Genomic DNA, 25242 nt, shown 5'->3' on the forward strand with positions numbered 1-25242 from the left:
AAATCGATTGAGGACATTAGAATCGATAGCCAGCCCTAGTGTGAAAAGTCCTTTTTTGCGCAATAGGCTTAGTTTGTTTGACTTGAGTCGCCTTGTAAGAAACCAAACTGCAACGTAATGACAATTATGAATGTTTTCATTTGAACGCGGCACTCTAACAAGCATCTGTCATTGGACCTCAGTCGATGTTATCGAATCATGTTCTTCCCCGATAGTCGGAAGAGGAGCGTCAAGAGCGTTCTGGCCTTCATCAAGCACACTCACAGCTGCTTTATGAGAGGAAGTAGCCAGATGTTTACAAAGATCTTCAATGGTCCGAGGAGTCAGACGCCGAGACGGTGTTTACAAAGCAGCTGACGATGACGTTCCGTAAGCGTCTGGACCGCGGCCCGTTTTCCACCTCGGCCTAATGTGATCAATTTCGTCTTGCCAGTGTGACACGGTGACCACATCCACATAAAAGTCGGAAATCAGTCAACCGGGATTCTTGCCTTTTGCTTCGGGCCAGACACGGCTGATGACTTTCTAATATTTTCCAGTGTCTGTAAATCACAATTTGGCTCTGAGCGCGTCCACTGTTTGTAGGTGTCTCGTCTGCTTTCTCGGGGGTAACTTTGTTCAAAGTCATTTGGCTCATAAGAAAACGTGCCTGCTTTTGACGCCAACATATCGTCCGATCGATCGGTCCAGCAGGAATGTCATCAATCTGTATGACAGACTAGCAGGACTGCGCTTTAATCTGGAATGCTGACAGATGTGATGTTCCAAACCAGCGTTTTAGAATCGTTCATCAATATTTGTTATGAGAACACGTTTGTGACTGCGGTGTTGGACGGTTGGACTCATTCATTAAAAATGGATTAACCAGGATGAGGCAAAAGCCGAAAGGAGAAGAAGAAGAAGAAGATCCACTTACTTAGTTAGAACGCAATAATTTAGCAGGATTGAGAAATGACTTTGGGCTTCTGGTTGGCCGAAACCGCCTTTTGCTTTGGGAATGCAGCACCACTTTTGACTTTTTTTTTTTTCTTCCACTTTTGACTTTGACTGGGCCTGTAAAAGTGCTCTTATGGGGCCTCATCACGGGCTCATTCCGTCTCTCCATCGCCATCTTCCATCCCTTCGTCAATGCCTCCATCTCACACATGAGCACACGCGACGCTTCCGAGATGCCCCCCCCCGCCCCCCAATTGTCACGTTAGGCTGCCGGTGAAGGCTGATTGACTTCATGCGGTCGTTGCGTGTGAGTGCAATTTGTTTGTTGTGACGGCGAAAAGTGTCATTTACGATTTCAATTTGCAGCCCCTCCGGTCGCGGGACAGTCGATTTGGCGGCGAGGGAAATTGATGAGGACAGCGGGGGGGCTGACCGTGACGGATGAAGCGGCAGACGCGATTGTTACTGGGTCAGCTTGAATGCTAGCAACAACCAGCAGAAGCTACAAATCAACAGAAACCGCTAAGTCCTTTCCAGGCACTTTGAATACTTTGTTAATCCCACATAGGAAATATTTTTTTGCATTGGCAACAATAATGGTAGAAAAAAAGTATCGATGCCACAAAATGGCAGCAAAGCACTTTTTTCAATTAGATATTTTCGGCCGGACGACATTTTGCACCCGACCTCACTAGTTAGTTCGTTGGTCCCAAGATGTCACAAGATGGCGACAAAAACAACATTTCTGAAACGGACAAATTCTTAAGCCTGAAAACAAAAGCAGTTTTTTAGCCAATAACGGAAATCAGCAAATTCTGAAATGTTGAAGCACGAATATGCTGGGTTCAATATATACTCAAATATTCGCTTGCCATGGTTTTCTATGATTTCTGATTTCAATTTAACAATGCAGTGCAATGCTATAAAAATATGCAGTATAAGGGTTCAAAAGTCAGCCCTCTGTGGGAAACCAGAACTAAATAAACATAAACATAAATACTTTTTATTTTCATTTGAAACGTATAAAAAATTGCAGGGTCATCATTATGTGTTCAGCTAAATTAAAAACTAAGTAAGTTTTCTACTGTAAATAAAGTTTTGTAAAATGTCAACATAATTTCTTAATTTTTAAAAAAATATAGATATTTAAAGAATAAAATGTGTAAGTAGTTGCCAGTGTCAGCATCATTTTTATAAAGTGTAAATTTAAATGAATCCGTAAATGAAAAGTTCCCTACTGAGCGACAAATGCATATGAATTGAGCTCATTTGTTTGTTTTTGTTTTTCGGTGTTTGTAAAAGGTTTCAAAAGGTTTCTCATCGCAGACAGTGACAAATTGTCCAATAGGTTCAAAATGTCTTTGCGACAAGTAAAAAGTGTCTGTGAACATTTTACAAATCCTGATGAAAACCCTTCATTTGCTAACTCTTTGACTGCCAAAAACGTTAAATAACGTTTAGTAAAATCCTATGGAGGAGTGCCAAAGACGTTAAAAGACGTTTGTTTCAAAACAGAGGTGAAACTAACCATTTTCTATTGTTGATTACTGAAAAACGGAATAAGGTAGAAACAAACTTTTTTTTTCTGATGAAAGATGAGAGTCCAATCTTTCATTTGGTAGTATGTTTGTTTCCACAGTCCAAACACATAATTTTCTATGGACCTTGAAAGATCAGTCAAAATGCTTAAAATCGGCTGGCACCCACGGCATCCCTTTTCTGAAAACGTCTGGCAGTCAAAAGCCCCTCAGTGAGAAACCAGCTTCATCGGCCTTCACATTTGTAAAAAGGCTGATGCCGATATTTGTGAAAATGCCAAATATTGGCCAGGCCGGTAATCGGTCCATCCCTACAAATCTACCTAGATTTTTTTTCAGATTATTTGCGTTTGTCCATGTGACTGAAATACACTTTTACAAGTGCGGTGTGATTTTGGGCCTCTTCGCCTGCTCCCGTCCTCCCTCCTCGGCCAATGATCTCGGCGGACAAAATCCATAGATCAATGAGAGCGCCATTAAAAAGACATGAGAGCCGTGTCAACTGTAATGAGGCCTGAGCCGACTGTAGGCCCGCCCAGTCACCCGAGGAGGACCACAAGATTCATGTCGTCTTTGTGCCGTCTGAGAAATGCAACAAGGCATGACCTTATTTATTTATTATTATTATTTTTTTTTTTTACATTAACTGCAGTGAGTCGTACTTTGTTAATAATAAAAGTGTGGGCTGCAATTCATGAGACTCTAAAGCTGGGGCCTTTTTTAGAGTACTTCCCTCCGAGCAAGGTCTTTTTTTTTTTTTTTTTTGTCGCTCAATAAATCACCCACAAAATTTAGACAATAGTTGTTGCGCAAAATAAGTAAAGTGTGATGGAAATGCTGCTTAACACAAGTGCTGATGGAAACCGGCGAGGTCACATGAGGGAGGGAAGGGACCTTGTTTCAAAATAAAAAAAATAAGGTTATTTCCTACCTTACCCCCAAATTTGGGGGGGGCAAACCTGCCACTTTGCCAAAATGTCCTCATACAACACTGGATAATTTACCGTACTGTGCCCTCAAAAGATCTCAACACACAATCATTCATGTCTAAACCACTGGCAACAAAAGTGAGCACACCCCTAAGTGAAACTATCCAAAATTGGGCCCAATCATCACTAAAACAGTTGGGTCAAAAGTAACCCAATTATGAATCAAAAATGGACCCATCCACTTTATGGCTCAATTTGACCCAACTTTTCTGGGTTGTTTGATACAAAATGACCCCGTTTTTTTGACCCAAGTAAAGGATCTGACCAATATTGCTCCTCCCAAGTAACGTTTCTTGGCATAACGATCTTATACAGTTACAGGAGAGGATATACAGCATGATTTAGGATGTTTGAAATTTGTTAAACACAAACAAGAGGACTTCAGACATTTTACTACTTGCCTTAAATACATGTATAATTTATATGCTTAATGATGTTTACTGGAAAAAAATTGTATATTTTAACTGTAATTCCACAAAAGATGCCTCTGCCAAATCAAATTTTGGGGTCTAAGGAACTGAGTGATAACACAAAAAGGGGGTCTTCAAAGCAGCACATACCGTCCACTTTTAATTAATTAAATTATGTCTCATCTGTACGTATACCTTATATTTTATACAGTAGTCTGCTTGCGAGATGGGAGGAGCAAGATGGCCGCCATGTCGCTTGTCGGTAGAGGATCGGCCCATTTTCTACCCATAGTCGGGTTATTTTTGACCCAACTGTTTATAGACTGTCCATCTTGCCTGCACAAAGTCATGTGACTTGTTTGTGCTGCAAGGCGTCGGGTGCGATTGGGGAACAGGTGTGTTATATTTGGTGTTATCGCTCTCACGCTCTCTCATAATGGTTGTAAAAGTTCAAAATGGCCCCTTCGGATCGAATCTGAAAAAAAAAAAAGAATTGATCAAAACTTCTCCATCACATCAGTGCTTAACTTCTTCTCATCCATTAGTGTGTTAAGAGGAGGCCAGTGCTCGAGCGCTGCAGAAAATGTTTGCATGAAACGAAGCAAGCTGGCGCTCATTTCCAAATTGCAACGTTAGCGCTGTGGTAGCGACATCGGAGGCCGAAGTCCCGGAGCGAGCGCCTGCTCTCGTCTTACGGAAGTGCAGCCGATGTTTTTGCCAACTCCTGCATTTTTTTCCTCATCGATGCCGGCAGGCGACTGGATCGCGTTACTGCTCATGCACATGGATGTTTAATTACCTACGCGCAGCCAATATACAGTACTCGAGGTGTGTCGGGTGCGTGTGTTTGCGTGCGTGTTACAAGGCTCAAAAGAAGGTCAGATGTGGATTTTGTAACTTAATCTAAACCTAGAATCAACAACCGTGACGGTCCCAAAAAGTTTGGTTGGGCTGCACACACGCACGTTACGTCACCATACGCGTGATAAGTAAGCGGTTGAGGAAATCTCTCACCTTGGTGCTACTCGGGGCGTGATTGGCACAAAAAAATCAGTGCTGACATTTTGACTTAGGCCCGCTGGCCCGGCCCGGCCCGGTCCGGCCCAGCCTGGCCCGACTCTTGCCTAACATGTAGTTCTGCCACTCATGTTTATTGATGATGTTTCACTTTGCTAATATATTTAAAATGGATTAACGGACTGGTCCCTCTAAATTTCAGTCTCGTCTTAAGACACACTTTTATTCATTGGCTTTTAATTCAGCGTGAATTGTGTGGTCCTCGGGGTCTTTTTGTGTTTTTTTTAATTAAATTAATTTATTTATTTTTAATGTATTGATTAAAAAAAAATCATAATTATTTAGTGACTTTAAAAAAAATAAAAATATTTTTCTGCTCGATTTTATGTGTATTATCTCAATGTGCACCGCTCGTTTAAAAAATGTGCTTATTGAAATAAAGTAGATTGGATTGGATAAATTGTTGGCCAATCTCTTGGGGTAAAATTGAGGAGAATAATAATTAAAAAGCACTGCATTGGCCCCAAAGGAGACCAACCCACCGGGCATCTGCCCTGTATGGCCGATGGCCAGTCCAGCCCTAAAACCCGCTAGCTAGCAAGGAGCTTTGACTGGCTACTGCTGCGCCGAAACACGTTGTGGAGTGAAATCATCGCCTCGGTGGCGATGAATACGATTCGGACACACTTCTGACAAGTATCGTTGTTGTTGTGAAAGATAGAGAAACCATGCTAATTGCTAAGCTAACCTAAGATTGACACCGCTAGTGCCTTTAACACTTAAATTTGAACAGCAAAATATGGAAATTAATAAGTGACCTGCGAAAGCAAAGCTGAGAGGACGCAGCGCTTGCTTGCAGAGACATCAGACGTGTGGAGGCTGTTCAATTGTTAACGTCCTGTTTTTCCCTCCACATGCGGCATTGATTTCAAAAGCAAACGTGTTCCTCAAGGTGACGGCAAATGTTTTAACGATGAGTCCCGCCGGCGAAGATGCAAAAGTGCAAGGTGGTGTTTACGTCAATGTGATAACGTGGGGGAATGACGGGAAAGTTGGAGCTGAGATTCAACCTCAGAAACTCACAACGGTGAGGCAGATGCGCGAACCACTAGGCTACCGTGTCGTCTGATGTGAAACATAAATATGCAAATTCATTTCAGTTTTATGAGGTTGACTGCAAAATTGTAGCTCGTTCCCTCCTTGCTTGTAGTGATTTGTGACGCCGAGTATCAGCGTGTGTGCGCAGAAATATGTCAAGACAAGCAATTTTCTCCACTCTTCTCGTCGTGTCTATATATTTGATTTGTGACCCACGCGCCCCCCCCCCCCCCCAACTATGTCTTGTCAGTTCAGCAGTCGGCGTTCCAATCCGTTTCTTCCTTACGCACGCGACACTCGAAGCAGCTCACTGAACCGCAACGGAACGGAAACACGTCAACATCTTGACAACGTTAAAAACGAGGTTGCTCGCGATCCAGCAAATGCAAGAGTCACTAACATTTAAAAAAAATAAAATAAAAAAAAATCACTGATGTCCTTTTATCAGTTTTGAAAGATAATTTGGGTTGGAAATGCCCAAGTTGACATTTTTCAAACAATTTCAGTTGGTCAAAACTGTCTGGCATAAACAATGGATGGATTTCTAATATTTGTAAATAAGCTTTCCTGTGATTGGCTCGCTCTTCTCTTTCATTTGAACATGGAAAACAGTTTGGATTGCCAAGTTGAGTCTTCCTACGCTGGCCAACAGCAAGTTTTAATCGCAGATGTTCCTATACATATTTTTGACACTGATTTAAGAAATGTCTTACTTTTTTTTTTTTCAAGCACATCAGGCTTTCGAGATATTGTTTTTTTTTAAAAGGATATGTGACTCATTTAGCCATTTTCAGCAGTAAGAAGATATTTTCTCTATACTGGAATTGTGATCACTTCATTATGTACAATTAACTCATTCACTGCCATTGACGGCTATAGACGTCAAAAATTCATTTGAACTATTTCTGTTAGTTTGACTTTTTTTCTCCCCACTTTTGTTAACAACAGTATAAAAACCTAGAATATTTTTTATTGTACATTTAGAACAGATATAAAATGTGTGATTAATCGTGAGTTAACTAGTGAAGTCATGCGATTAATTACGATTACAATTTTAATCGCCTGATGCCCCTAATTTTTTATAATCTTTTTCTTTTCTTTAAATCGTGTCAGGCGATTTACATTTTTGATAGTAATTAACTGCATGACTTCAATAGTTAACTCACGATTAATCACAAATTTTATATCTGTTCTAAATGTACACAAAAAATGTTTCTAGGTTTTCATACTCTCGTTAACAAAAGTGGAAAAAATGTTAAACTAATAGAAATAGTTCAAATGAGTTTTTTGCGTCTATAGCCGTCAATGGCAGTGAATGAGTTAATAACTTTAAAAACACATTTTGCCACCTGCTGTCGACTTAAAGCGATACTTTGAGCCATTTTCAGCAGCAAAAAAAAAGATTTTGTCCATAATGAATTTGGTAACGTCATTGTTTTTCATGTACAATTAACACCTTTTAAATACAATTTTTTTCCCCACTTGCCGTCAACTGAAGATGACACCACCTGTGCTGAGGAAGTCGGCAACGACCAATCAGGGCTCAGTTTGCTGACCAAACCCAGAAAACAGGTGAGCCATTTTGCTGTTGCTACAGATGTGTCTGATATGTTGACCGGCTCAAGTCATTTGCTACATTTTTCTTTGACGAGAGGGTGGGCGGTGTTGGGAGTGGACCCGCCCCTTTGACACCCCCCCCCCCCCCAAAAAAAACCGGCCCCCCACTTTCCACGCCCTTGAGGTGTATTTTCCACAAATTTGATCCCAACGATTTTGGCCTTTTCCCAACTCAGCAAGTCAACATAAACAAACCTCCTGCAGACTTTGATCTTGAATATATTTTAAATGTCTTTTTCGGATGGTGCAGGAGCCGGTCGTCTGGTTGCCATGGACACGCTTTCAGGTGTTTCAGGCGCCGCTCACTTCACTCGTCCAACTCTGTGTGCGGAATGCGTGTGCGTGTCCACGACTGAGCGATATCAAGGGTGTGTGTGTGTGTGCGTGAGTGTGAGCAGAATTACAAAAGGATGTTTCCCTCCTCTCTCATCACCATCGCTATGACGACCCTCAATGGCAGACGCATGCCGCGAGCGGAGTGGTCGCACCAGTCAAGCTCGCACGACTTGTTGGTGTCGAGGGGTGATGACGCTGTAAGGTTACGCCAACTTGAAATGATACACGGGGGATGAGATGATACGCAGCGGATGTTACAAAAAATGTCGGCTGAAAAATGCCGCAGCACCCATTTGATCAAAAAGTAATCACATTACTTTTCAGTTGTCTCGAATGTAAGAAAATGTTACTTGCTTTAAGTCTACGATAGTCATAAATAGTCTCACACTTGCTAATGCACTCTGGCACCCCTCAAGAAACTCTCTCACACACCCCAAAACTTCTTATGCACCAAAAAAACTCTCACAAACACCAAAAATAGTCTCACACTGTAAAAAAAAAAAAAGTCACCTCTTACATCACCAAACAACAAAACAAAACAAAAAAACTGTCACACGCATACCACAAAACTTCTTACACACCAAAAAAACTCACACACACCCAAAAATTCAAACAGGCGACATACTCAATTTACCAAAATATCTCACTCACACGTACACCAAATAAAAATCCTCACGCTCACTAAAAAAAAAAACTCACTCACACCAAAAAAAAAAACACACTCACAGTCACAAAAAAACTCTCTGGTCTACGTCACTCACTGCGACAACAAAAAACTCGTTAAAGAAACCTCACACCGCAAACCAAAAATCTCTCACAAACACAAAAAAAACCTCTCAATCACAATTTTGAAAGTCATACACTCAAATGCAAAAACTCTCACCCTGACCAAAAATAAAAAAACTCTCACACACACCAAAAAACCTTCACACACACCAATGATAGTCTCACACTGTAAAAAAACAAAAAACTGCCACACATACATCATAAAACTTCTTACGCACCAAAAAACTCTCACACTCCAAAAAAGCTTCTCACTCACACCACAAATAGTCTCCCACTGTAAAAAAAAACTAAAAAACTCACCACTTACATCAGCAAGAAAACAAAACACACACACCACATGCTCAATTTACAAAAAAAATTCACTCACACACACCAAATAAAAATCCTCATGCTCACCCAAAAAAAAAAACTCTCACTCATACCAAAAACTCGCTCACATTCACCAAGAAAACTCAACTTACAAAAATGCTCTCGTGTACGGACACCCACTCAGACACACCAAAAATCTGTCACGCACGTTCCACCAAAAATCTCGTGCTCACCAAAAACTCACTCGCACCAAAAATCTCACTCACTAAATATCTTTAAAAAAACTCAAAACGACCAGACTTGAACGCTTTCCCAGGTCAATTGGTTGTTCTTCTAGGCCTACTCGGTTCCAATTCAAAATCAATGAAAAAGTGAGCGCTTCCATCCCTTCATTTTGGACTCTCTCACTATCTGGGTTTACGTGGAGACTTTTTTGTCATTCCGATCGAAATCATTCCGAATGAAGATCTCTGGTCACTTGTCGACATGTGACGTGATCCGTTCCCATCTGCCGTTTATATGCTCTCCTACTTTAATCGGATCAGCTCCACGGCAGCCGCCAGAGGCGCGGACATCGATGACGTGATTTATCAAGATGGACTTTATTCGTCATTTAGCACAGTAGTTGTGATACTTTTATTGAAGCAATGTCTTGATAACAACAAGTTTCACAGTACTTCAAAACAAGTTCTCCCCTCACAGACAAGATCCGGGGAGACGCCGCCATTTTACAGGGTGGAAACGACGACGTCATGATGCATTTACGTCCAGACGGAGCGTGCGCATGCCGGACGCATCCTCGCCATTCCGAACCAAGTGTATACATGACGCCCGTTTGGATTGACCAAAGGAATATACCACCTCTGTCATTCCGAATGAAATTCCATTTGGATTCAGCTTATTCATTCCAATTGAGGTGTTTATGTGGAGCATTTTCATTCCGTTTGGCCGTTTGGATTCATTCTAATCGGAATACGTGGCTCCATGTAAACCAGGCTAATGTATCATGGACTTTGCGACACGTTATCAGTTAAAACATGATGGACTAAATGAACACCACAACGCTAGTGACACCACCAGGTATTACATTTCCCCAGACTGGAATAACTTTGCAAAGTATGATAAAACCACAATAATTACAAAACAATGCATTAGCTCTTGGGAGAAGAAAGCCCAAATCATTTCCCAATACTAAAACATTTTCCTTCATCTCACAAGATTCAGCCATGCACAATTTATAAGTCATCTACAAGTGGTCAGTCACTTAGTAACGTGCTTTACCGCCACCTACAGGACTGGAGGCAACATTTTGTATTTTACATGCATCAAAAAAAAATGACACGTTCACCAAAGTCAGTTCTAGTTGTAAAAGCTCACCTTCATGATGCATCCCTCGCTCGCAGATGATGAAAGGATATCTATCTATCTATCCATCTATCTATCTATCTATCTATCTATCTATCTATCTATCTATCTATCTATCTATCTATCTATCTATCTATCTATCTATCTATCTATCTATCCATCTATCTATCTACTGCGTCTCCCTACTTTGTTCATTTCTTCTTCCCTTGCGCTCCTCCTCGTGTCTCTGTCTGTGCATCGTGTGCTGTTGCACCTCTTTCTAAGTCTCCTGCTTCCTCCTCCCTCCATCCCTCCCTCCCTACCCTCTCTCCCCTCCCTTCCTTCCCCCCTCGCTCCCCACCTCGCAGTAATAGAAAGCTCACATTTCTCTCGCTTCTCCCTGATGGACACTGAAAGTAGGAGGCAAAGGGAGAATAAATAGAAGGTCCGGCTCTTTCTTCCCTCTTGTCTCCTCTCCTTCTATCCTTACAGTGTGTGTGTGTGCGTGTGTGTGTGTGTGTGTGTGTGTGTGTGTGTGTGTGTGTGTGTGTGTGTGTGTGTTTGCCTTTGTGTATTATGAGGACATTTCACCTGAATACATGCCGTGCTGCAAGGACATTTTGAATTATGAGGACACAGCCCATGTCCTCATAATTATTTCAATGCAGAAGTGCTTCTAGGGCTGTAGAAGGCTTAAATCCAAAGTTTTAGCCAATGTCCTTGTAAAGCATAATTACGTGAATTTGTGTATTTTTGTGTATTTGATGGCGCCCCCTGTAGGAAGGTCCTTGTAATGCACCACTTCATGAATAATTCACACCAGTGTATATTTCACAGCATTTGATTGGCTGACCATCACCTGTCCCCACAATTACGCACGTCTCCATAATTCAGTTTTTTCTCAAAATGCTGTGTATTGTGAATGTTTGTCTGTAGACACAGAACCTTTTTTTTTTTTTTTTTTTGCAGCCACCAATTCCTAAGTAAATAATTAAATAATGAAATACCCTATGATATTTAATTATATATTTCAGTATTTAATTCTTTCAGTGGTTGTTTATTTAAAAATGTACAATGGTTAACAGCAGAGACAGAGAAACTGTCAGTGCCGTACATTAATTCATCATTTAACATCCCACCCTGCCTTTACAGTATAACATCTTTCTGTACACCAGTGGCCAAATGTTTTGAGAATGACATTGATTTTCTAAGAATCTGCAGTGCTGACTTATTATTGTTTTTTTATGATGGCAATTTGCATGTACATGTACTCCAGAATGTTATAGTGATTAGATGAATTGCAAAGTCCCTATTTGCCATGAAAATTAAAGTAATTTCCTTTAGTGACCTTACAAACTTTAAGTGAAGAAGGCTTCAGGGCACCCAAGAAAATCCAGCAAAAGCCAGGACTATCTCCCAAAGTTGATTCAGCTGCGGGGATAAGGACATCACCACCAGTGTAGAGCTTGCTCAGGAATGGCAGTAAGCAGGTATGAGTCCATCTACACCCATGGTGAGGGAGTAAGACTTTTGGAGGATGGCCTGGTGTGACCAGTGAAAAAGGGATTCCATAAACACAGACCAAAATAAGGAAAAAAGAGTTAAAGTTATTTTCTCTGATTAACCCCCTTTCCAACTGTTTGGGGCATCCGGAAAAATGCTTGTCTGGAGAAGAAAAGGTGAGCGCTACCATCAGTCCTGCTTCATGCCAACAGTAAAGCATCATGTGACCATTCATTTGCAGGGTTGCTTCTAAGCCAAGTTACTGGGCTCGCTCACAATTTTGCCAAAAAACACATGCATCCATTACTAAAGTATAGTACCAAAACATCCTCGGACAGCAACTGTGTGACAGCAGCAAGGTTATTTTATTTACTAAAGCAAAAAAACATTTTTGTTAATGAAAAAAATAATAATAACTTTTTAAAAAAACAAACTGAAATCACATTAAACGATTACAAAATTATCTATAATTCTAGCAATAATATCCTTTGTTTTCGTCTGTGGTAATTAATTTAGTATATGAGCCTTTCGGGTTAATTTTAAATGTGATCTATTTTTTTTTTAATTGACACTGTAAATCATAGAACAATAGCCACTCTTATCAACAAAGTTCATAATCCAACACTGAACCAATTTGTTGATTTAAATGTGATTTATTATATTGCCCGGAGTACGGAAGTGACGTCATCTAGCAGCCCCGATAGAGAACCGCCCCCGGCTCTAATTACTTCACGAGAGGTGATGGCAGTGTAGCTGTGCTAATGAGGTAGGTTTGAAGCTCGAATTTTTCCTCCAGAAACTTGTTTATTTTAATTTTGGTCGCTTGTGTACATTGCTGAAAATGATTTATAATGCAAGTCCAGTGTAAGTGCAGCTAAGCTAACGTTAGCATACCTAACCATCTGTTGATTATGATGGTTGCAGCTAATTATTTAGAATTGCTACGCTTTTGTTAGCAACGGTTAGCTCAGTTAGCATAGCAGAGCTAACCGTCTGTTGTGTAAGATAAATGCTAATTGAAATTTTTAAGAGGAAAGCAATAACAGGCTGGTTTGATAGGCTGGTTTGTGATGTGAAAATATACAATGGTTTAGTATTACCAGTACAGTATAAATGAAGTATTGGTAAATTGCTGCATTTGTGTTTACTTAAATTTGTTCTTTAAATAGAAATATTTCAGTAAAGTCTGTAAAGTGTTCATTACATTTAATTTATGCAAATATTTAGCAGAGCTGTGCTATCCACTGTATTTTATTTTCGTTGGCACATTTACTGCACACTGCACAGGATATTATGGTCCACAGAAAGTCAACTTCAAAACATCTGCACCAAGTTACCTATCAAACTGATTGAAACTCATTTTTTTTCTATAGCTTTAGATCATTATCTTCAGTGAGATATGTCAGTCATGAGGCCACAGAGGGCAAAAGTTAAACCCAAAGAAGAGGTAGCATATTTTTCATCCTTAGGTAAAGACAGGGATGGCTTCACCATGAAATATATTAATTCATTCAAAGGTGAGTATTGGTAAAAGATTCTTTAGTATGGGCCTAGTTTTCATTACTGTTATAATGAAATATTTCTGTTGTATCCCTTTTTCTTTGTAAGGTCGAGGAGTGTTCAGTTCCTGCTCCTTTCAGAAGGGAGTCTTTCCTACTGAATATCGAGGAGAAGTTATAAGCAAACAGGAACGTGAAAACAGGCTGAGAGTGTATCATGATGCCCAGAAGGTTTTCATGTTTGAATTTCACTACAATGGAAAAACACTATGGTATGTTTATATGGTGTGTTGTCACACTTAATTTTTTTTTTTGGGGGGGGGGGGGGGGTAATCGTGCAAGGTTTGACAAAACATAAAAGATTAATTATAACTCAAAAGCAAAAGTACATTCTTTTCTCAATATAATTTTTTTTGTTTTTATTTCATTTTTTTTACAATATTGTGACTTATTTTTTTATTTTACTTTTACAGTTATCGTGAGTATCGCTAACTTCACAATATCATGTTGATTATCATATCGTGATTGCTTATCATGACATTTGGATATTGTTTCATACATGTGACATACTAGAATTACTGGTCGCACATTCATGATTACATGAAATTACAGTATAGCAGTCTAGTCTTAGTAAGAATTTAATTGTATTGGTATTTTTCTATTCATCTACCCCAGGTTTCCACTGAAGCACAACCTGATGAAGACACCGCTATCACAGACTGCGCCAAAGTTGACCAGGTGACTAGATTTCTTTTTGAATGTTGTTGAAATCAGTTTTCAGAAGCAAGACATTAGTGGAGGGTGGAGATACTAGGGCTGCACAATATGTGGAAAATATCTTGGCGCACGAATGGCTCATGCAATATGTGCATTGCAAAGACGTGCAACAAATGGATATTGGATTGTTTGTATACTTTAGTCTGAGGCTAAGCGATATGGCCAAAAAATTAAATAAAAAGTCTTTTAAACCAACCATCCAGCATTCTGCCACCACTTGTGCAAAATTACAACTCACAATAACATCTGGATGTAACAGAACATTATAACAGTTTTTAATAATCCAGAAGACAAAATACATTTCACGATTTAGCAAATTTTCAACGATTCAATTTGAATTTAATTTATTCAATTAGTTTGATTTATTGCCAGGCCCTACTTGAGTCTGATTTTGACCAATCAGAGACAACCTTAATTGCGCATCGCCATACAAGAGAATTGTATCGAGGAGCATTACTAACAAAAAAAACCTTATTTGGATAAAACTAGATCAAAATGAGCATGATTATTTTTCCGCACGTACGTGTATTTCTTTAATTAGATTATGAAGATATATATATTCGGTCCATGTTTAATGTCACAATAATCTCCATCACTGTATAAAACACCCATGTCGCATGTTTTGTCAATACTGTGCAGCCCTCGCAAGATACACAGTCCTCACAATGTCGTAGTTGTGAATAACTGACACTCTGAGGACAGTGTATTTATACACTGTGAGTTTAAAATACGTTTTGAGGGCTTGCAGTTACACATACAGTCCTCACAATTCATACTCTGGTCAGGTATGGACACTCTGAGGACTGTGTATTTTCTTATTTTTGTGTCATTGTGAAAAATAGATGTCACCAATTTACACAAACCTGTAGTGCAGACAGATTTATTTATTTATTTTTGTAATGGCAAATAAAATGAGTTTGCATTCACATTACTTTAACCTATTCATTAATCTGTATGTACTGTAACTGTGTAAATGCACAGGTACAGTCGTGTTACTAAGAATTTAATTTTATATGTATTTTTCTCTTTGTGTACCAGGTTTCAACTGACGCACAACCTGAAGACATAGCTGTCACAGACCAAGTTGACCAGGTGACTAGATTTCTTTTTGAATGTTGATGTTGAAATACGTTTTTCAGAAGCAAGACGTTGCACAATATATACAAAAAAGATCTTGTCGCACGAATGGCTCATGCAATATGTCTGTTGCAAAGACATGCAACAAATGAATATTGTATTGTATACTTTAGTCTGACTTTGACCAATCAGAGACTACCTTAATTGCGCATCACCATACAAGAGAACCGTATCGAGGGGCATTACTAAAAAAAACAAACTTATATGTATAAGACTAGATCACAATAAGCATGATTATTTTTCCGCATTAACGTGTATTTCTTTCTTTGGATTATAAAGATCTCTCTATCTTTATCTTTATGTCTATATATCTATCTATATCTATATATTGTCTCTCTATCTATATATATATATATGTATATTTGTGTGTATATATATATATATATACTGTATGTATACTGTATATATATATATATATATATATATACTGTATATATAGAGTATGTATGTATTCAGTATATGTATAGATCTTTTTTTTTAGGTCCGTGTTAAATGTTTAATCTCCATCACAGTATAAAACACCCATGTCGCATGTCAATACTGTGTAGCCCTCGCAGATACACAGTCCTCACAATGTCGTAGTTGTGAATAACTGACACTCTGAGGACAGTGTATTTATACACTACGAATGTAAAATAAGTTTTCAGGGGTTTGGAGTTACAGATACAGTCCTCACAATTCATACTCTGGTCAGGTATGGACACTCTGAGGACTGAGTATTTTCTATTAATTGTTTCATTGTGAAAAATAGACGTCACCAATTTACACAAACCACTAGTGCTGACGGATTATTTATTTTTGTAATGGCAAATAAAATGTGTTTGCATTCACAATACTTTAACCTATTCATTGTTCTTTATGTACTGTAACTGTGTAAATGCACAGGTACAGTCGTGTTACTAAGAATTTAATTTTATATGTATTTTTCTCTTTGTGTACCAGGTTTCAACTGACGCACAACCTGAAGACATAGCTGTCACAGACCAAGTTGACCAGGTGACTAGATTTGTTTTTGAATGTTGATGTTGAAATACATTTTTCAGAAGCAAGACGTTGGCACAATATATAAAAAAATATCTTGTCGCACGAATGGCTCATGCAATATTTGTATTGCAAAGACATGCAACAAATGAATATTGTATTGTATACTTTAGTCTGACTTTGACCAATCAGAGACTACCTGAATTGCGCATCGCCATACGAGAGAACCGTATCGAGGGGCATTACTAACAAAAAATAACTTAATAGGATAAGATTAGATCACAATGAGCATGCTTATTTTTCCGCATTAACATGCATTTCTTTCTTTGGATTATAAAGATCTCTTTATCTTTATCTCTATCTTTATTTTCTATATCTATCTGTCTCGCTCTGTCCATCTCGCTATGTCTGTCTGTCCGTCTCGCTATGTATACAGTATATATATCTATATGTATGTGTATATATATGTATATGGATAGATCTTTTTTTTTTAGGTATGTGTTAAATGCTTAAATAATCTCCATCATTGTATAAAACACCCATGTCGCATGTTTTGTCAATACTGAGCAGCCCTCGCAGATACATAGTCCTCACAATGTCGTAGTTGTGAATAACTGACACACTGAGGACATTGTATTTATACACTGTGAGTGTAAAATAAGTTTTCAGGGCTTGGAGTTACACATACAGTCCTCACAATTCATACTCTGGTCAGGTATGGATTCTCTGAGGACTGTGTATTTTCTTGTTTTTGTTTCATTGTGAAAAATAGACGTCACCAATTTACACAAACCTGTAGTGCAGAAGGATTTATTTATTTATTTTTGTAATGGCAAATAAAATGAGTTTGCATTCACAATACTTTAACCTATTCATTGTTCTGTATGTACTGTAACTGTGTACATGCACAGGTACAGTCTTGTGTGTTAGTAAGAATTGAATTTTATATGTATTTTTCTCTTCATGTGTACCAGGTTTGAACTGACGCACAACCTGAAGACATAGCTGAAGACATAGCTGTCACAGACAAAGTTGACCAGGTGACGAGATTTATTTTTGAATATTGATGTTGAAATCAGTTTTCAGAAGCAAGACGTTAGGAGTGAAGAGTGTAGAGTAGATGCTAGGGCTAAACTATATAACTAACAAATATAATCACAACAATTGTTTATGCAATGTGTATTGCCAAGACGTTAAAAATACTGTATCCAACAATACGCTTGTATGGGACTAAAATTTCTACAAGTCAACATTAAAAATATCTCAAATTGAAGATTTGTTGGCAGTTTGGTGATTTAGATTATGCACTGTAGTGATCTTTTTTTCCCATTAATTTATTTATGGTGGATTTTAGAGGTGAACTCGCTATAATTTATTATTATTTTTTTTTAAAACAGGAGTGTAAACATCAGGTAGTTTATTCACTTGTATCAAGCTTGGATAAATGTGCTTTATGTTTTGGACCTTTCGCTGCACTAGAATGGACTGGCATGATGGGTATTTTATCTTGTGTGTTATTTGTATCTGCAATGGATCTTTGTTTCACGCAACCAGGATTAATAGTGCAGGCATTTTCATTGAATGAATATAATTTAGTCAAGAGGATAAATTATGACCCATGTTTATACCGCTGTCTTTAGTTGCAAGCAGCTAAATGTTGAGCAATTGTCTCAATCTTAACGACTGTCTGACTCGGTAAAATAGAAAACGTCTACTGTAACTGAAGGACTGTATCACACAAGACCCGTTTTAGGGGCAATGCCATAGATTAAGCATATTAACTATCCCTCTTGTTAAATGCTTCATCTCATCTTTCGAATAAATGTGGTGACTAGATTTATAATAATCTTTAGTATATGCACAAACTTTAGGTTCTAAATGCTTTTCTAGTTTGCTCCAGCATCTGGCACATATCCCGTTGATTGCAAAAAAAAAAAAAAATGCAAAACTGCTTGATGATGAAGACCACCTATCTTTGGTAAATGAACTTTAGCACATTAGCCCATCAATGGCGGGAGCGCTCGACACTTGTCTCAAGCTTCTACTTCGAGTGTAACATCACTAAGTAACAGCGAAGTAAAGCTAGTAAATATTTATGACCACCCGCCAAAAGGAACTTTAACCCGCATCCGGCAGGTGTCAATTTTAGAGCCGCTGTATATATGCACATGTATGTGTGCGTCTACTGTATATATGGATATCATTGGTGTCCTGTGAAAAACACGTTTCCATTTTTAGGTCGCGGGCTGCTCTCCGGTAGCGATCCTTCTTGGCGGCACGGCTTGTATCACGGTGCGCTTTATAGTCTGGAAAATATGGTGGATGTGTTTTTCACAGGACAGTGACAATATGTATATGTATGTCTGTATGTATGTAATAATTGTTTTTGTTTAAAAAATTAGGTTGCTGATGTATCCAGTTCAAGTGAGGATTCATCAGCAGAGGAATATGTTCCAGATTCTCACAGTACTTCGGACACTTCCTACATTGAACCTGTTTCAGAAATTCTGAAATCCGAAGGTATTCCAGTAATGAGCTATTAGAAAACTGCTCATCTTTAAGATGAGAGGTAGTCATGTTTTAAAGAATAAAATGTTCAATGTTCACTGACTCTTTTGCATCTGGTTTCATGTCTAACTTATCCATTACAAAGATGTGCTTGACCCAGATAACCTGTTCACATAAGAAGCATGTTTTATTAACATACCAGTTTCAGTCTGTCCTAAAGTTGTAACATGGTGCTCAAGGATCAGGTATGACTTTGCATTTCACAGTATTGTTATGCACAACAATGCGACCTTATATCAGGTAAGTCATTACACATCAATGTCATTTCAGTTTGTGTAACGTCAGAATGCCAGAACTTTCAAGTCACTTCAGTGACATGGTTGCTGTGTGTTGTGTAAACTTTGTCCTTGTAATGTGAGTTGGTCCTCATAATTACCATTTTTGCCATGGGCGTGGCTTATTTAGCTCATTATCTATGTCCTCATAATTACTGTTTTTTCAGGTTTTTCTTTTTTTTGTGCGTTGAGTTTTTTCAAGTTTTGAAGTGAAATTTCCCTGGACGACCCCCAAAAATTTTTTGGGGTGCAAGTCCCATCTCTCTGGCATTAGCGGAAAGGGGTGTCCCCGTAATACACAATTAAACAGGTTTGGAAAAAATGTCCTCATAATACACAGAGGCAAACCTGCGTGTGTGTGTGTGTGTGTGTGTGTGTGTGTGTGTGTGTGTGTGTGTGTGTGTGTGTGTGTGTGTGTGTGTGTGTGTGTGTGTGTGTGATGCTGAGTTGCCCTGCCCTCGCGCACACACATAAGATACTCACATTTGCTCACAAGCACTGCCAAATGCTGCAGGTGCAACATTTGAAATATTTTGCTTTGTGGATCTTGTTGTTTGCGCTTATTTAATATCGGCGGCAAAACTGCGCACACACGCACACTTTACGATATCCTGTTTCCTTCCGCTCTTCATTGAAGATGCTAAACGCTGCCATGTGGTATTTGAGACTCTTTTTTAATGCGTCCACATTGACATTCAATTGCTGTGCAGATGCAGAGTAAAGTGAAAGCTTCACAAGCGTTTTTTTTGTGCCTTCTGCAGCCATGCACTGGCAGAGAAGCACCTTCAGGGGGCGCTGTTGTGGGGAAAAAAAGAAGCACACAATGGGACTGAGCGAAGCAAATCTTTGAAATCCAACAGATTTTCAACACATTTTTATGAACGCAGAAGAGATGCGATGACGAAAATTAAGGTTGAAGTATTTTTAAAAGATTTCTCCAAGTTTTTTTTGCGGAGACAAAACAAATGTTTGGTGTTGGCGGGACGGGCCGTAGGCGCACACTGGAAGCCACGCTTCCTTCCGTCAGCCTGCCTGCCTTCCCCAGGGCAGCTCTGGCTACTTAAGTAGCTTAACGTCACCGCAGTGTGAATGTGTGAGTGCATGAATAATGTATCCATTCCATTGTAAAGCGTTTTTTGAGTGGCTAGAAAAGCGCTAGATAAATCTGATGCATTATTATTATTAAAACATTCTCATTATTTTTTATTTTATTTAAGTCCCATAAGATTAAGGCTTTTTTTTTAACTAAAAGATATGAGTTTATTCTTTTAATATTTGGACTTTTCTCAAACAATTTCCACTTTATTCTTTAAATGTCTTTTTTTCCCCCTAAAAAATAAACATATTTAATCTTGTAATGGAACAACTTTGTTAAGCTTCCAGTATTTTTTCTTAGGGAAATATATTTTTGGGTAAAGTTACAGCTTTTTTTCTTTAAAAAAATATGACTTCATTCTTAAATTCGACTGATTGACTTTAGTCACACACTGTTTTACTCTCTCAATATCAGAATTTTATTTTCTCTGGAAAAAAAGCAACTTTTTCTTGCAATGAAAGCAGAAAACCCTCCTGAAACAATATTACTTTATTTTTGCAAGATTTCAACTTTAGTTTATAAAATAAAAAATTGTGTTACTCATAGTATGACTTCACTATTTTTGCAAGATTGCAACTTTTTTTCTAAAAAAAAAACAAGCAAATTCCCAACCAAACATGACTTTTCTTAAAAAAACATATATATTTATATATAAGCAAAACCTATTTTGACTGCAAAGGATAGAAAATGGTTGAATTTGGCCTTGTTGGTATGTGTGAACTCCACTTTAAATACTGACTGGGTTTTTAGCATTGACGATTGTCGTCCTGAATCCCCCCAAAAACAGATTTAGGAGGAAAAATCAGTCATAAAACACCGCAGAGTGAGCAAAATTGCTGAAATGTCTTCATGCTTATCAGTACGTGCGTTCGGGTGACACAACTCAGCATCCTTAAATGTACAGCAAGCACTTGGAAGGTGGGAGATATAATCAAATTAGCTGCGTCCTCCCCGAGAGGGAAAATGAAAGTGATCCAAAAACGGTGCCAACAAACTGCAGCTCCCAATACTTTTCAATACATAGAGCAAGAGAGAGAGAGATCAAGATCTAGTCAACTATGCTATCGTATTATCTTTATAAAAATATAATATTGATAGTATACATACAGGATGTGAATAATAAATGACTAATAGCAAACAAAAAAAACAAAAAATGCACGGAGTTGTATTTGTAACATTTGGCAAGGGCTCCCTCTACTGGACATGCACTCATACATCTTGTGATGAACTGCAGTAAAATAATAATATCCTCGGAAATCAAGATCTCAGCATGGATAGGGGAAGCCTTGTGCATCCAAAGTGGCACAGTGACATTGAAAATTCAAACCACGTGCATATCGGCAACCGCTCCACTATGAGTTCAAAGTTTGGCCTCAATATCTACAAAAATGCAAGCTCTATAATAATAGTAATAATTCCACTAAATTCTCCCAAAAAACTCAGCTGACATATTACACTAAAGTAGTTATTTTATCTCCCCACGTTAAAAAGGAAAAAAATTGGATTCTAATTTTAAAGGACCCTAGTTATGATATTCACCCACATTTTCCCAGATGTTGATTTTCTATCCATTAGTTTTTATTACTAAAGTTTTTGCAGGCTCAAGTTACTAAAAACCTTCACTCATTTAAAGCCTGATCTATCGTTAGTGACTGGGAAGTCTACAGACAATAAACAGCCGAGTGTAATGGAGAATCCATTTGGATATTGTTGCCCACAATCCATTTAGCTGCACCGCTCATACACGACACCTCAACACATCTGTGCGCTAATTGCTAAATGTCTTTCCTGCGTGTGTCTTTATACAATAACGTGAGCCCTCAGCAAACATTTTCCCGATATGACATGTCCATGCCGGGGGGGATCCGTCGGTGCCAAAATGTGTTCCTCCAGCAATTTTGTGTGCAAACTCACAGGCCAATTCGTCATAACAAGTTTGTGGGATGAGCCCCCGTTCGCACCCACCATCAAATATTCAACACGCAGCCGCCGTTTTGCATCTACTGCATTCTATACCTGCGGGCAACGGTTGCGGTGCTGCTGTTATTTACCTGCAATCAGCAATCCTCGGCGGCCATCAGCCCTCCTGTTATGTTGCCGCTAAGCAGGCACCACTTCAAGATTTTTTTTCTCTCCCAGGGCCAAAAATGATGCAAATTGGGCTTAACTGGCACTACACAGACGGTGCACTCTAAAAACTGTTGGGTCAAAAATGGACCGATCCTCTACTTGGATCTATTTGACCCATACAACTATGAGTCAAGAAATGTTTTTTTTTTTAGTGTAAAACAACTCATAAATATTGGTCAGATCCTTTACTTGGTTCAAAAAATGGTGTTTTTTTGTATAAAACAACCCAGAAAATTGGGTCAAATTGACCCATAAAGTGGATGGGCCCATTTTTGATCCAGAATTGGGTTACTTTTGCCTCAACTGTTTTTAGAGTGTGGGATTCCCTGCCGCTAAACTGACCAATTTCAAAGGGAAGCAAGTTAAAAAGTGCAGGTTCCGGGTTAGAATCTTGACTCCTCCCTTTCTGTGTGTGGAGTCGGCATGTTCGAGCCGTGCCTGCGTCATAAAACCAAGAGAATTACAGGTTGTGTATTTAAAACGACCAAATAGCTTTGCCTTAGAAAAGTCTGTTTAGCTTAATGCTAACAAACAATGCAAAATACCATTGACAAGCTAACGCATAGCACTGTACGCTACAGATATTTGAACACTATTATTGGAACGCGGTAGACTGATCATATAACAAGTGCTCAGTGGCATATATTCTTTATCTACTGCAAAGAACGACGATATTATTGCAACTTACTGTGAAAAGATCATCTTTTTGTATTTTGCCTGTGTTAATACTGTCCCCTGGTGGCCAAGGCATGCACACCAGAAGCAATAATAATGTGGTACTTCATTTATATAGCGCATAATAAAAATAATGAGTAATAATGAGACGTGATAAGTTAACTCCAACAAACAGCTTGAACCCAAAATAGTCGATTACATACGATATTAATTAATTAAAATATCAACACTTTTGATTCCGTAACTATCTCATGGCTCCATCATCCCGCACTTACATGTTCTAGTTTGTCCCTCCTGCGGAGCCAAACACTGGCCGAGTAGTCCTGCTGCTGCACGGCCGAAATGACGCTACTGGCCGGGATCCCCGACCCGAACCCCTTCAGGTCCTGGCTGACCGCCGGGCCCCTGGGACCGCGCAGGTCCATGCCTGTAGAATAGATGCCGGTCCACCTCCCTGAGCTCAGGGGAGAGTCCAGACGTCGGGGTTGCCTTCACTCTGGCAACTCCTTTGGGTTCTTCCGTGCATGGCGCGCGCACACACACAAAAAAAAAAAGCGGAGCTTCCAGGCAATAAATTCCAAATCCGATCTGGACTGTAGGGTTGAGCTGGACTTTTGTTTAGCTGAGCACAACATCAAGCACTGTGATGAAGTTCCAGTGAGAAAGCCCTCGTGTGATGACGGGGAGGTTGGGCGGGTGTGGTCGGGAGAGGGAGGGAGGGAGGGAGGGAGGGAGAAAAAGGGAGAGAAAGAATCTGAAAGAGATAGAGAGAGAAAGGAAGAAAGAGAGAGAGAGAGGGGGGACGGAGGGAGAAGATGGAGAAACAGACAGACGGACGGGGAGAGAAAGCAAGACGAGGGGTGGGTGTGGTAGAGAGAGAGAGAGAGAAAGAGTAAGCGAGAGATACAGAGAGAGGTAGAGAGAGAGAATGTATTGTGCAGTACAGTATTTGTTTCTATATATAAAAAAAATATATGAATTGTACTTTCAATAGTTTTAAGTCCTTTTTAAATGCTTTATGGAAAGCGTTCACTGAAATATTTGGGAAATTATTGTAGCTTTTTTTTCCATGTTCAATTATTATTAATTATTACATTTCTAATAGTACAATAATTTTCCAGATATATTCACCCAAAATATCGCAGTAACGCGTTTGCCAAATCACTCTCAATATTTCTGTAATTAATTATATAATACGTCAGGTGAAATATATCCTAATCATAGATTCTAATAATACTTCTTTATTCAACTAAAAGCAACAGAACCATTTTTTTTTAATATATATATACTGAACTCAATTATTTCATTTGTTGTTGATTGTGATTGTGATTGTGAAGAACTACAACAAACTCCAGCAGATCAAGCACGTGATCGGGCTCCGGAAACATAACCGAAAATTTCTGTCTTATGACATCTGTAGGTTTGTGGCATAACTTTGATAAGTTCTCATAAATTCGTCCCATGTAGCACAGTTCTACGCACAACGCGTCTTGTGCGGCTTTCACTTTCTTTCCTTTGCCCTTTTGAGGTCAAATCCCCCCCCCCCCGCGAAATGAAAAGAAGATGCTGTTTATTGCATTTGACCGTCTTTTGTGACTCTCACACACTTTGTGTGAAACATGACAGCAGAGTGCTGCAGTGAGGCCGCAGCGGCTTCTTTACCTCCACTTGGCCTCCGGTTATGCCAAGAAGAGACGCGCCGGAGCATAAAAAAGCCAGCTCGGTGATCATTATCTGCTCAGTGTGAAAGACTCCTTCCTTTAAATCACGGCTGCAAACTCCTTGGAGGAGAACTTCCAGCAGACACATTTGGGATGTCGCCACTGCCGGCACTGCAGACTTTTAAGGAGAAAGTCAGTCAGCCTCCTGTCGGTTAAACTGACCCGTTTGAAACTCATGGAAAAAAGGATTTTTAAAATTGGGAGTAAAACTTCGTCTGTTGATTTTGTTGTCTTTGATCTGTTTTATTGCCACTCCCAGTTCAAGGATGGCACCTCGGACATTTAAAACAGCAACATAGCTTAGCCTTTCAGTCTGTTATCTTAACGCCAACGCTGCTCACAGTCTTGTATTCTTTATCCTCTGCATAGAACAACTAAAAATGAGTGCTGCACTGATGAGTTAAGAGAGGAGTTCAGACGTCTCAATGAACTGTAAATTCCGTCTGCCTGTCTTATACTGCCCCCAATTGGCCAAGGCGGGCACACCTGAAGGAAAACAA

The 25242-nt window shown here is 39.2% G+C and overlaps 1 protein-coding gene and 1 long non-coding RNA gene across 4 annotated transcripts in view; one reads left to right on the forward strand and one right to left on the reverse strand.

The window, feature by feature from the left end:
• LOC144061155 (inactive phospholipase D5-like) overlaps positions 1-23717 on the reverse strand; it is a 38193-nt gene extending 14476 nt beyond the window's left edge. The window contains exon 1 of one of the 2 annotated variants that reach the window (XM_077581320.1): positions 23297-23717. In XM_077581320.1, the coding sequence (XP_077437446.1) occupies positions 23297-23446 (150 nt within the window). In that variant the 5' untranslated portion in view covers positions 23447-23717. Of the gene's footprint in view, positions 1-10413; positions 10678-23296 lie in introns of those variants that run through there. The other variant, XM_077581321.1, reaches the window with a different exon arrangement.
• LOC144061158 (uncharacterized) lies at positions 10624-19554 on the forward strand. Of its 2 annotated transcripts, XR_013296099.1 has the most exons (8): positions 10624-12649; positions 13257-13400; positions 13492-13654; positions 14058-14120; positions 15198-15251; positions 16239-16292; positions 17252-17317; positions 18680-19554. It is a non-coding gene; the product is annotated as an uncharacterized LOC144061158 (long non-coding RNA). The 2 variants fall into 2 exon arrangements; XR_013296098.1 differs by having other exon boundaries at positions 10624-13400.
• Positions 23718-25242: the final 1525 nt, after the last annotated feature.

Source organism: Vanacampus margaritifer, chromosome 12 (assembly GCF_051991255.1).
Source record: "Vanacampus margaritifer isolate UIUO_Vmar chromosome 12, RoL_Vmar_1.0, whole genome shotgun sequence".
In the NCBI taxonomy this organism is placed as follows: Eukaryota; Metazoa; Chordata; class Actinopteri; order Syngnathiformes; family Syngnathidae; genus Vanacampus; species Vanacampus margaritifer.